The sequence below is a fragment of the Solanum tuberosum genome, unplaced genomic scaffold (genome assembly GCF_000226075.1).
Source record: "Solanum tuberosum cultivar DM 1-3 516 R44 unplaced genomic scaffold, SolTub_3.0 scf00301, whole genome shotgun sequence".
In the NCBI taxonomy this organism is placed as follows: Eukaryota; Viridiplantae; Streptophyta; class Magnoliopsida; order Solanales; family Solanaceae; genus Solanum; species Solanum tuberosum.
In genome coordinates, this window is record NW_006239223.1 from 661,259 (window position 1) to 673,674 (window position 12,416).

Here is a 12,416-nt window from a genome sequence, read left to right on the forward strand (position 1 = left end):
ATTATTTCCAGGCCAAATATATAATAAAATGATGTTAATTGGTCGTTAGCCATAAGTTTTCTTCTCACTTGTCTAATTAGTGTTTGGTAAGCAAGTTTAAGATGATGTAACAAAGGACAATTCCATTGTAAGGGTTGCAACATTTAGATTAAACATTCAGCAGCTTGATTTAGTATGTGTATAACTCGACACTGTTTCTCTTAAAGTTATTTTTTCTTGCTACTCTTCTGCTTGACCTTTGAATATCCTTGGACTATGATGCTAGTGCTTTTGTTGATTGGGTTGGGGGTATTGCATTTCTCCAGTTTACATTCAGTGGGGAAATGACAAACTCCTGCTAAAAACTTAATAACATGATCACAGTTGTAAAAACCACTACACTGAGCAACTTGTTCTGTGCTCACTAGACATATGCTTGTCACTGTGCTTCTGCACTTCAATAGCCAGCAAAAACAGACCAGCCTTTTAGCATTTCTTCCTTTTTTTTTTCTCAATCAGCTATTAGAACCTACCATGTGTTCTCCATTTCTCATATGCTTACCCTCCAAGGACTTTACAAAACTAGTTAAATCAAAATGTGGAGAAGCTGAAAAACTCACAGAACATTCACCACAAAAGGGAAGGATAAAAAAAACCTTTCCCCATGTATCACTGATACAACAGTTCTAAAATTCTCTATGTATTAGTGATACAAGAATTTCTGAAGTTCGTTCTGTATTACTGATACAATAATTCTCTTTGTATATGTTGTTGTATCAATGATATAGAGAAAATTTAAAAAGCCGTTGTATCACTAATACAGTGTGAAATTTGGAAATTGTTGTATTACTAAGACAACAAATTTCAAAAGTTATTGTATTACTAATACAAAGCGACTTTCATAAGTTGTTGATCGACTATCTATTATAGGATCATAGGAATGTTTGCTTGAATGTTTAAACATTGTATTAGATGTTTGATACTTCTCTGATTGGGTGTGCACAAGAATGAGATTTTAAATTTGGACTTAGTTTAAAAACTCTAAAAGCTCTAAAGCTCTAAATTCACTCACAAAACTTTAACTTTTAATCATATGAATTCTATTTATTTACTTTCTCTCTTAGTTGTGTCTATCCTATTAATTTTACTTATTTTTCCTTGGTAGTATCATCAACATTCAAAAATATTTGTGGAGGATTCAAGGTTTGATTTGGCATAGCACAAGTGCCATGACTAGGTAAGAAACTTTTATCATCTCATAACACATGATTCTGATAACTTACTCGTGACGTTTAAAACTTATTTTTGAAGTAGTTAATGATTTAATGATTGTTACTGAAAGATTAAATATTGATATCTTCTTCTAGGAATTCAAATATCCCATCCAAGGATTGGATGAATTTAGCAAGGTATAGCAAAGAGTATATTGATGGTGTTGAATCATTTCTAGATTTTGCTTACTCTTATGGAGATCCTCAAGGAGAGGAAATTTAGTGTCCTTTATTCTTCAAGGTCAACGCACAAGATATAAGAGGCACAAATCTTCCACATTCTTCAGGGTCAGCTCATGATTTGGTTCTTCTTGCAAAAGGTATTTTGTATTTCACATTCTCTGTTAATAATCTGCATATTGTTTTTCTTCTAGTTGAGCTGGTGCTCTTGGTAAAGAAATTCTGAATTTATTTTACTATCTTGAATCTTTGAAAATTCAGTATGTACTTTGTTTTTGTCACTCATTGTCTCCTTTCAACTTTTATACCTAAACAAATTTATATTTTTAGTTGTATGAGTGTTGTATTGTGTTGAAGGAGAACTCTAGTAATTTTGGGTTGTAGTTGTGTACTTTTTTCCCATGTTGTTTTACTGCTTTGAATTGTGATGGTTGTTGTGAGTGATGGTTTTAGTTTTCATTGCTTAAACTGATTCTCTTAGTTAAAGCTGTCCCTTTTAGATTTCTTGGAAGGTTAGAGACTTTGTTGTATTTTTGTGAGTGAGTTTGTTGTCACTTGTGCTAGTTAAGCTTTGTTCTGATATGGTTTAAGTTGTCATCCTGTTGCTGCTGGTTCTTGTTTCTAGGAATATGTCTTTCCTGTACTTTGGTACCATGTATCTCATCCTCTTTTTGTTGTCTTCTTTTAATTGTTTCTCTCTTTTTCTTGCTTGGTTTACCTTTTGATTTGTTGTTGGAAGGAGTCTGATCATTATCTTTCCCATTATGCTGACTGTTATCACATGTAGGGCCTGGATGATCCGTCTTCTTTGTTTCACTGGTAAGATTAATAAGATCTTGCCTCCTTGAAATATTATCATTGTTGTCCTAAATTTTCTGCACTTGACCCTGACTTGTAGCATTAACCTAAGACCTGTCTGGAACTTGTTGTTTATTCTGAATGTGATGCTGAGGGGTAGCATGGGCTCTATGGTCTAGACTATGGTCAATGTGAGTGTTATCATGCCCAGCATGAGACATATTCCCCCATTTGGATACCCCATCCTGCAAATTAGTTGTGTTCTCCTGACACCCTCCTTCCAACCCCTTCCAACCCTCCAATAACTTCAACAGCCTCATCCAAACAATTAACAAGGGGGTTCTGGGGTAGGGGAGTAGTAGAGTCAATACCTGTGATCCTTTTGCTTTGATTTTCAGAATTATTTGACAATTGGTTGGCTGTGGAAGGTAAGTCAGTGGTTGACTTATTATTAATTTGTGTCTCCATTGAATCCTTATTTTTTGAATTCTGATTTTCAGCTCCTTCTTGATTGTTTGGTTGATCTTGCATAGAAAGATCAATGAAATTATTAGAAGTAGGGAGTGCAGAATTAGTAGGCATACATGTGTGATGAGTCTGTTGCTGCTGCAATGTTTCCTTAGGAGATTTTGGTCTGTCCATGCTATGTTGAACTGGTATGTAAACTTTCCTCATCTGAGTCTGCCATTCTTCATCAGCTGGCTTGTTGTTATTTCCTTGTTTTTTGTGTTGCTGGTATTATGAACTGGTGTTTCCATCCTCTCTATTTGTGTATTGCATTTGTAGGTTTCTGGAATCTTGTTTGCCTTGTTCCCCTTTGTTTTTGTTCTTCCTATCAGTCTCCAACTCTTTTCTTTTTTTAAATTCCTCATCTCTTTGCTTAATAGTATAGACATGTAACAAGTGTCCTTGGTGTTTACAATACATGCAGTAATCCGGAATATGCTCATATTCAATAGTTTGCCACCTCCCTATGTTGAGATCTTCTTCATTCAACCCCATACACACATGAGGAGGTCTCTCTTTGGTAAGATTGATTTGGACTTTGACCCTAGCAACACTTCCTCTAGTTTTTTGGATAGAAGCAGTGTCCAAGTACAAAACTTTGCCAATAGGAACTCAATAGGGCTGACAAGATGTCCTTGTGATAGCAATGCCAAGGTAGCTCCGGTAGAGAAATCCAAATAGGGACTATAGGTGTTTCCTCCTCAGGCCTAAAAGTAGGAGTCTACTTTTGAATTAGTTGGCTTATAGTGAATATTTTCCAATTATGCACTTCCACATCTTTATTGTTATGAATTGGTTTGGCTTACTGTGAATTTAAGCATATTAAATACATGATTTATTTCACTAACTTATAATTTTATTTTGAATGTGCAGGAAAATGTCAGTAATTGAATTTGAATTGTGACCAGAAGTAAGCTAAATCTATTGTAGTAAACGATGAAGAGTTTTTGTACTATTGTCATATATGTTTGAATGCATTTGGTTTTGTGGAATTTATTGATAGTAGAGATCTTTAAGCTAAGTATTGGTTGTACAAGACATGTTTCTCGAAGTTTATTTGAAATATATAGCTTCGATTTAATTAATAGTTAATTTTGTGCTTTAGGTCACTTGTATATTTAATTATGTGATTATTGAATATATGCAAATAAAAATCATTATTCTTAAAAATAAAAAATTTTGGCTACAAAATTCTACACAACATTGCCACACTTTGAAAGTATTGATGTAGGACGTCCAATGTTATCTTGTACATAAGAAAAGTTACACTTTATAAGTGTTGCTCTAGATGAGATACAAAAGGCAACACTTTTTAAGTGTGACCAATAACAAAGAAAAGGCAACGCTTTTAAGTGTAGTATAATAAAAAAAAAGGTGTCGCTAATGCATCACTACAAAGCGTGCCCTTATACCTCTTTGGTTGCGCTTTATAAGTGTAGTTGTGATGGCAACATTTAAAAAGTGTTGCCTAATGTCAAAGGTTATGCTTCTTTAGGCCACCCCCTAAAAAGTGTTGCTTAAAATCCAAAAGTCTTTCATCAAAGGCCACACTTTTGGATAGTTTAGGCTACACTTTACTGGGGTGGCCGTAGGCCTAAAATGTTGTAGTGATGTTAATCATTTTCCACTTCCATTCCAAAAGATCTATATTCTAAGCCATACCACCGGGCCTTTGGTGCTCTACCTTGACTTGTTGGTAATTCAGGCACTTAGCAACGAACTCTACAATACACCTCTTCATACTACTCCATTAATAGACTTCTCTCAAGTCACGGTACATCTTTGTGGAACCAGGATGGATAGAGTATCTAGAATTATGGGCTTCTTCCTCTCTTGGAGATCATCCACCCTTGGTTCACACAATCTACCTTGATAACTCTATACACCATATGAACATTTGCTTTCAATTCAAGCAAAATAGGGTGTTGGTCTTGTTTCTCCTTCACTTCAGACACTAGTGATGGTTCAACTCAATTCATCACCACTACTCCACCTTCATTGGAATCCATCAACCGGACTCCCAATCGTGCAAGTTTGTGCACATCTTTGGCCAATTCTTTCTTTCCTTACTCAACATGGGAAGTACTACCCATAGATAATCTGCTCAAAGCATCAGCAACAACATTAGCCTTACCTGGGTGATAGAGAATACTCATGTCATAATTCTTGAGTAACTCCAACCACCTCCTCTGTCTGAGATTAAGCTCTTTTTGACCGAAGACTCTTGTGATCGGTGAACACATCTACATGAACACCATAGAGATAGTGACGCCATATTTTCAAGGCAAACACTACAACAACTAACTCTAGATCATGGATTGAGTAATTATTCTCATGAATCTTAAGTTGTCTGGAGTCATAGGCTATAACTTTGTCATTCTGCATCAAAACACAACCAATTCCAACTCTCGATGCATCACACTACACAACAAAGCCTTGTGTACCTCCTATAAGGTCAACACTGGGGCAGTGGTCAACCGCGTTTTCAATTCCTGAAAGCTTTTCTCACAAGCTTCAGACTATTGAAACTTCGTTGTCTTCTGAGTCAACTTTGTCAACGGAGACGAAATAGATGAGAACCCCTCGACAAATCTTCTATAATAATTAGCCAATCCCAAGAAACTCCTAATATCAGTTGGAGATGTGGGTCTTGGCCAGTTCTGCACTGCCTCAATCTTTTGAGTGTCAATTCGAATTCCTTTACCAGAAACAATGTGGCCTAAGAACGCCACCGACTCAAGCCAAAACTCACACTTGAAAAATTTGACATACAACCCTTAATTTCCTTAGAAATTCTTAGGCAATCATTAGATAGTTATTATATGCACACTTTGTCCCCCAAATTCATTCTCTATATATCCTCCACCTCACACTCTCTTATAACAACCACTATCCAAATCATTAATTCCATCTATTTGATGTTACAGAAGCACTATACTCGTTAAAAATTCGGTAGTTAATCATTTACACAGAAGCGTACCCGCAAAAGAATGCACAGTTGATCTTTGATGTCGCCGCATTCTCTTTGTTCTCCTCTTCCCCTCTTTTCTTTTCTTCTACAGATTATTACTATCCTAATTATTAAAAGACTAATTATAAAAATGGTAAAAGTGCCCCCCTACTAATTTTAATGTTATTTTTTTGAACCACCAACTAAATTAATTATTTAAACTACCCCCTTAATCATATAACTATAGTTACGAATAGTTTAAAATACTCATTTAGAGCCTATCAAAAGAGTCTTTTATGAAATAAAAAGTTGTAATACTCAAAACGACCAAATAGATCGTTACATCCATCCATTAGTTACACAAATCATACTTACCCATATAGAATATGGCCGATTGGATAATTACCTATTTTTATTCAAACTATTTTCAATTCACCCAAATTCAACTAAATCCAACAATTTACCATCCCTAGACCGGTGTTATCTTTTATTCAATCTGATGGTATTCCAACAATATTGTTAAATTTACCATAATCTATACCAGATACAAACATGTAATTCTAAACAAATTTCACACACAAAAAGTAAGCACATCTAAACTAGTTAAGCTTATACCATATTTTATTGGGATAAGGCACAAGTACCCCCTAGACAATGATCGAAATTTCAGAGACATACCTTAACTAAAATAAGGTCTTATTACCCCCTGAACTTATTTTTTATATAATTTTGTACACCTTTTGTCTTACGTGGCACACTCCGTGACTCCACGCAATTGAGGCGCGTGAGAGATAATTGGATGCCACGTAAGCCAACAAGGTGCACAAAATTACCAAAAAAATGGGTTCAGGGGGTAACAGGACCTTAGTTTTGTTAAGGTGTGTCTCTGGAATTTCGGTCATAGTCTAGGGGGGTACTTGTGCATTTTCCCTATTTTATACACAATTCATCAATTGATGTTTTAATTGAGTAAATAAGTTATACCCCTTTAATTTAACGTAATAAATTGTGTATCTCAATTTTTAAAATTGATGAATACATGTATCTTACAAATAATGATTATGTATCTCAATTACTCATCTAATTATGGAAATCAGTTATAACTTTATGTATTTCGATTTTAGAATTCAGCATATTAATATATCTTGCGGATTCAAACTCATGTATCCTAAGACAAATTATGATAGAAAAACTAATATTTGAAACTATTTGAAATTTTAATAATTAAGACCCAAACTAGTGAGATTTATATAGTTTGACAACAAGATATCAACTTAAAGCCCAGTAATAAGTCTACTTCAGCTAAAAAGCCCCTAAACATTACATTGATTTTCTCCGCCCAATCCAAAGAAAGTTGAAACAAAGAAGTCCCAAATTAATCTCTGAAATGTCACTCCAAAAGGTACTTCAAAACCTAAGAACTCTCAAAAAATGGCAAATCCCAAATCCCAGTCTTCACCCTAGAGCAAAAATTGCAGACACCATTATCAATACAGTGCTAAGCCCCATAGTCATTGCACCCTCTACTCTTCTCTCCAACCTCACTCCCAATTTGATTCTCCTTATTTTATCTGACCCACATATCAACACACCTAAATGCCTCGACTTCTTCAATTTCCTTATGCTTAATCAATCTTTCATTACTTTCAAGATTGGTGTTGAAACCCACTTGACACTTGTTTGCAGGCTTGTCAAAGAAGGATACTTTGAAGATGCTGAGACCCTTTTAGTTTTAGTCCCAAATATTGAAACTTTCAGGTACCCTTTTACTGTTAAAGCTTTTTGCTTTTTGATAATCAACATTGTTCCTTCTTTGATGCTTAAAGAATTGAAAATTTTCAGGTGCCCTTTTGCTGTTATAGCTTCTTTCTTTGAGAATCACAATGTTCCATCAAAGTTTGCTTCGAAAATATTCAATTTGCTTCTTAAAGCTTTATCTGATAACGGAAAATTCAACGAGGCTTTAGAGATTTTCATGTATATGAAACTAAATGCAATTGAGATTAATGAGAGAACATGTACTGTTCATTTGATTAATCTTTTGAAGTGTGATCAGATCGCGTTAGCGCTGGTATTCTTTTATCAAATGGTTGAATCAGGTATTCAGGTTTCAGTATTTTCGTTGACGGTCGTGGTAGATGGATTGTGTAAGAGTGGGGAGATAAAGAAGGCTAGAGAATTAGTGGAGGAAATGTTGTCTAAAGGGGTGAAGCCTAATATTATTACATGTAATACCTTGGTGGATGCTTGTGCTAGGAGATGGAATTTCGAAGAAATGAACAACATTTTGGCCTTGATGAAAAGGGAACGAGTCGATTTAAATGTTGAGACTTACAAATTTTCGGTGGATGGATTTTTGAGTAGTGGGAAGATTGATGATGCAGAGAGATTGATTTTGGAAATGTATGTCAAGGGTTTTAAAGTGGATATCCATTTGTATAATTTGATGATTAAGGGATATTGCAGGCTAGGGAATATGGAAAGGGCACTTTCATTGTTCAGGCAGATGATTGAGAAAGACATCTGCCCTAATGGTGATACATATTCAGTTTTGGTAAAAGGACTTTGTGATAAAGGACAGGTAAGTGCAGCAAAAGAGCTCGTAGATAAAATGCTGGGCCAGGGAGTTGAGTTGGATGGAAGTATGTTCGACATCTTAATTCACTGTTACTTCAAGGCTGGAATGATTGAGGAAGCTGTTAGCATACTTGGATTGATGGAGAAGAGAGAATTCATTGCTGATACGTCTGTGTATGAGCTGATAATTGATGGATTACTCAAGTTAGATCGGACTGAAGAGGCAATATCTTGGTTAACACCTTTAATCAAAAGGGGTGTATCTAGGCAGAAGTTAGCTACTATTCCACTGGCCGATTATTTAAGAAATTCAGTTTCTGAAAAGTTGGTTCACAAACGCAAAGAAAATGAGAACAGCTTTAAAACAACGTTTTACTCTGATACGATTAATTTACAGCACGAGGATGCACATTCTGCTGAAATGACTAACATTTCAGCAGTAATAAACGAGTATATAAAGTAAAATGCTGCTTAACTTGTTGTTCAGAGAAGGAGGAGACATGCATCCTAACTGAAAAGAACCCATGATGATGTGGCACTGAAGGAAAGTTTTGAGGACGTTGGTTGCCTTGTGTGTCAAGGGGTGCGGGTTTTGTCATGATAGTGCTAGATTTTTGGACGAGAAAACAGGCTGGAAATGATGTGGGTTGTCAATTATCACCTTGGGAGGTATTTTCCTTCATCAACCATATACAGAGAAGCTTTCATTTCTTTGATGCAAGATTGAATAAATTTTAATTCTTTTTAAATGGAGATTTGGATGGGAAAAAACAGTCATTATTTTTAAGAAGAAGACACAATACGAAGGGCTATAACACGGGATATACCATACTCAAAATGTGTCAAAAATTCAGTTGTGTATGTTCCAATTTGTTTAGTGTATCTGACAGACTGCCAGTGTGTTGTAAAAAAAAACCTGATTATACCTAGTTCAGATATGATGGATTCTTGGTTATCTGTGGAACAGTTTGTTTGGGAATCAGGGAAAGACAACGAAAAGGAAAACGGAGAGGGGGAAAGTGAAGGATAAATAACTCTACTTTTTTGTTCGGAGAAATGAGGAAACCATATGCTTGCCCGTTGTCCCTTCACATTCACTACTTGTGTGTTGAAGGTAAATCAATTTTCCTCTTCATTCATTTCCCCCCGTCTTCTATACGAGCCAAACAAAGGATTGAAAGCTTTTATACTCTTTTGCCTGTTTTCTCATCTCCCCTTCTTTTCCCTTCTTTCCCTAGTCAAATCAAAGCCTAAATTTCATATGACACGACTCATTAGTACTTTTTATCTATAATCCGTACCTAAACTTGGTGTCTATACTCTTGTCAATAATAATATTAAGAATACTATTGACCAAATACATAGGCAGTCCCACTAACTTGCCCCTAATTTTCATTTTAACTCTCTAACCGCATTCCATAAAAAAGTCCACTTTGACTTTGACTTGAAAAGAGTACGTTTTCGCCTTCGTTGTTGAAAAGTCGGGACCCATTTTGGGTCTGTCCCTGGCTTATATCTATTTAGCGGTAACAAGTTGAGTTTGCTCCTCTTTCTAGTGATCTAATGGTTGTAGACCACCTTGTTTGATAAGGGATTAGGTTTTTTGAAATTAAATTTTGATTTGGTAATTTCAGCAGCAAAATATCCACTATTATTTTACCTTGCAGGTATCAGGTGAAATTGAAGCTGAGTTTGCTCGAATTGGTGCTAAGTCTGTTCTTAAGAAAATGTTGTCATACCGCAACTCTGTACCCTTTTATTTACCTAAAGGTTAAGCCTTGAGGCTATCCCTGATGCTCCGATTGCCCTTTCATAGGGGCTTTCTGAAGGATAGTTGGATTACTATGCCAGCAAGTTTGAACAATGGTTTCACTAGATTGGTTTCATTGGTGCAGTTAACTATTATCGAGCTATATCTAGAGCTATCAAAATGGGCTTGGCCCACTAGGCCGGCCCAACCCAATCCTTGAATTAAGTGGGGAAGGGCCTAATTTTTTTTGGCCCATTTAGGAACGAGGCTTTTTAGCCAAATCTCATTTGGCCCGCTAGCCTCGTAGGCCCAACCCGCAAGCCTCAGAGGCCAGCCCGTGGGCAATGAATATTTAAAAATATTTTTTATATATATTTTTAGTAGTGTTTTATTTGTAAAGTTTTTATCAATAAATATTTTTTAAAATAAAAAATCAAGTCTTTTAAACTAGCTAGTTTTTTGTGGAGGAATGGTGGAATGATCAACATTTTTTGCTAAATCTTACGTTGACTATTATGTATTTTCGTAAGTATTCACCGAAGTGTGTGATTCATAAATGTATTTTTGTAAGTATTCATCGAAGTGTGTGATTCATTAATGAAAAAATTGTATGTATTGATGTCGTATTCATAGACGTCAACGTTCGATACTCTTTCTAAGAGAATAATATTATTCATTTTTTGGTTGAAGGACCAACCCATCCCAACCCGTGGCCCACTCAGGGTTGGATTGGGCTGTTATTTTATTGGTCCTTTAATTAAAATGGTCAGCTCGTCCCAATCCATTTAACTCTTTAGCCCGTTAGAATTGGGTTGGGTTGGGTTAGGCCAACCCATATTGATAGCTCTAGCTATATCCATGTAAGCATTCTCGCCTTCTGTGATATTGTGAATTTGATTGCATTTGTTCGACACTTTAGTTGTATGCTTATATAGTTCTCATCTGTTTCAACTATTTGGGATTATTGCAATTGCATTAGATTTGATCTTTGTCAAGAGAATAGTTAGGGCTAGGCATAAAATATCGAAATTCTAACTGAGGATTTTGGTTATTTAGTATTCGGTATTGGAGAGTAAAATTTTAGAATTATGATATTTGGAATTAGGTTTGGTACGAGACATTGGTACCATTTAATATTTAGTATATTTTCGAATACTGAATATTTACTTAATTAAGGCCATATATCAACAAACCTATCAGTACAACTCCAAAGAGAAAATTAAAGACTTAACATAAACAATCCAAATACGTATGTATCCAAAAGCGTTAACAAAAGAAATGGTCATTTGATTTTCTTCTTTTTATGTGTTGACTTCTGATCAACTGGACAAAGTGATAAAATAATCACAATGTTGTAGTGGGTAGTATTTCCTAGTTATTACTTACTACTCAATAGCATTACATTTGGTCATAAAACATTAGAATCTTTTTTTTATATATTTGAGAAATTCGTCTGTGACCTGCCCTTTGGACCAATCACATGAATCTGAAAAGATTAGACAGAAATGCTTCTTTTACAATTCGCATTGGTTGTCCATTTGTGTTTATAGTGCCTTTTAAACTCGGTGGATAATGGGCTCGCCCCTCTACCCTTTTCCACTTAAATACCGAACTTCGCTTTGCATGGTGTGGGGCTTGAACTTGCGACCTAAGCCATAAATCCTCCACCTTTTGCCACTAGAGCTAGGCCTTGGGGACGGCACATATGTCTTTTAGTTGTGTCAATTTGCTTTATTTGATGTCTTCTTATTTGTTGATCTTCGATTATATCGTGCATTCACATTGAAAAACATAAATAATTGGAGCAATAGTATTAGCTTTATAGTATAGTCGGCTTCAACTCCAATATGGTATTACCGAATATCGTACTAAATCAAAGTTTGATTTACTGATTAAAAGTTCGGTATTTGATATCTACTTTTAACTGTTGATTATTGAATTATCAAATAAATCGAAGACCGAACGCCCACTCCTCCTACTTATAGTTTTAGTTTGAGACTTGTATGTTCGCTAAGAAATATGTATGAGATTTTATAGCATGTTTGACTAAGTTTCTGGGAGGTTAAAAATACTTGTTTTCTTTCAAAGGCCCTTATTTTAGAGAGTTGAGGTATATGACTAAACTTTTAGGAAAAAAATAAGTGTTTCTAGAACTATGGCCAAGTACAAACTATTGATTTAATATTGATAATGGTGCTTTTAATGTTGATTTAAATACGAATTGCTCTTCTCCAAAAGTACTTTTTGTGAAAGAACTTAGTAGAATGAAACAAACTTGAATGGAGCGGAATCAATACAACGGATAACCTAGGTAATTTGTAATCAACGCATACTTAATTGATTGATATAAATTTCGTGTTTTCTAGGAAGTCAAGATAATTGTGAAGTTTATGAACACCATCAT

The 12,416-nt window shown here is 35.2% G+C and overlaps 1 protein-coding gene across 3 annotated transcripts; it reads left to right on the forward strand.

Moving 5' to 3' along the window:
• The first annotated feature begins 7,005 nt into the window (after positions 1–7,005).
• LOC102579684 (pentatricopeptide repeat-containing protein At2g28050) lies at positions 7,006–10,963 on the forward strand. 3 transcript variants are annotated; one of them, XM_015314473.1, is made up of 4 exons: positions 7,006–7,443; positions 7,528–8,931; positions 9,230–9,376; positions 9,930–10,963. In XM_015314473.1, the coding sequence occupies exons 1-2, from the start codon at positions 7,073–7,075 to the stop codon at positions 8,723–8,725; spliced, it is 1,569 nt and encodes a 522-aa protein (XP_015169959.1). In that variant the 5' UTR covers positions 7,006–7,072; the 3' UTR covers positions 8,726–8,931; positions 9,230–9,376; positions 9,930–10,963. The 3 variants fall into 3 exon arrangements, with proteins under 3 accessions (XP_015169959.1, XP_015169958.1, XP_006359568.1); XM_015314472.1 differs by having other exon boundaries at positions 7,528–9,376; XM_006359506.2 differs by lacking the exon at positions 9,230–9,376.
• Positions 10,964–12,416: the final 1,453 nt, after the last annotated feature.

Coding starts and splice junctions, on each gene's coding strand:
- LOC102579684 (XM_015314472.1), top strand. CDS start 7,073: ATGTCACTCCAAAAGGTACTTCAAAACCTAAGAACTCTCAAAAAATGG. Junction 7,444..7,527: donor CCAAATATTGAAACTTTCAG/GTACCCTTTTAC, acceptor GAAAATTTTCAG/GTGCCCTTTTGCTGTTATAG.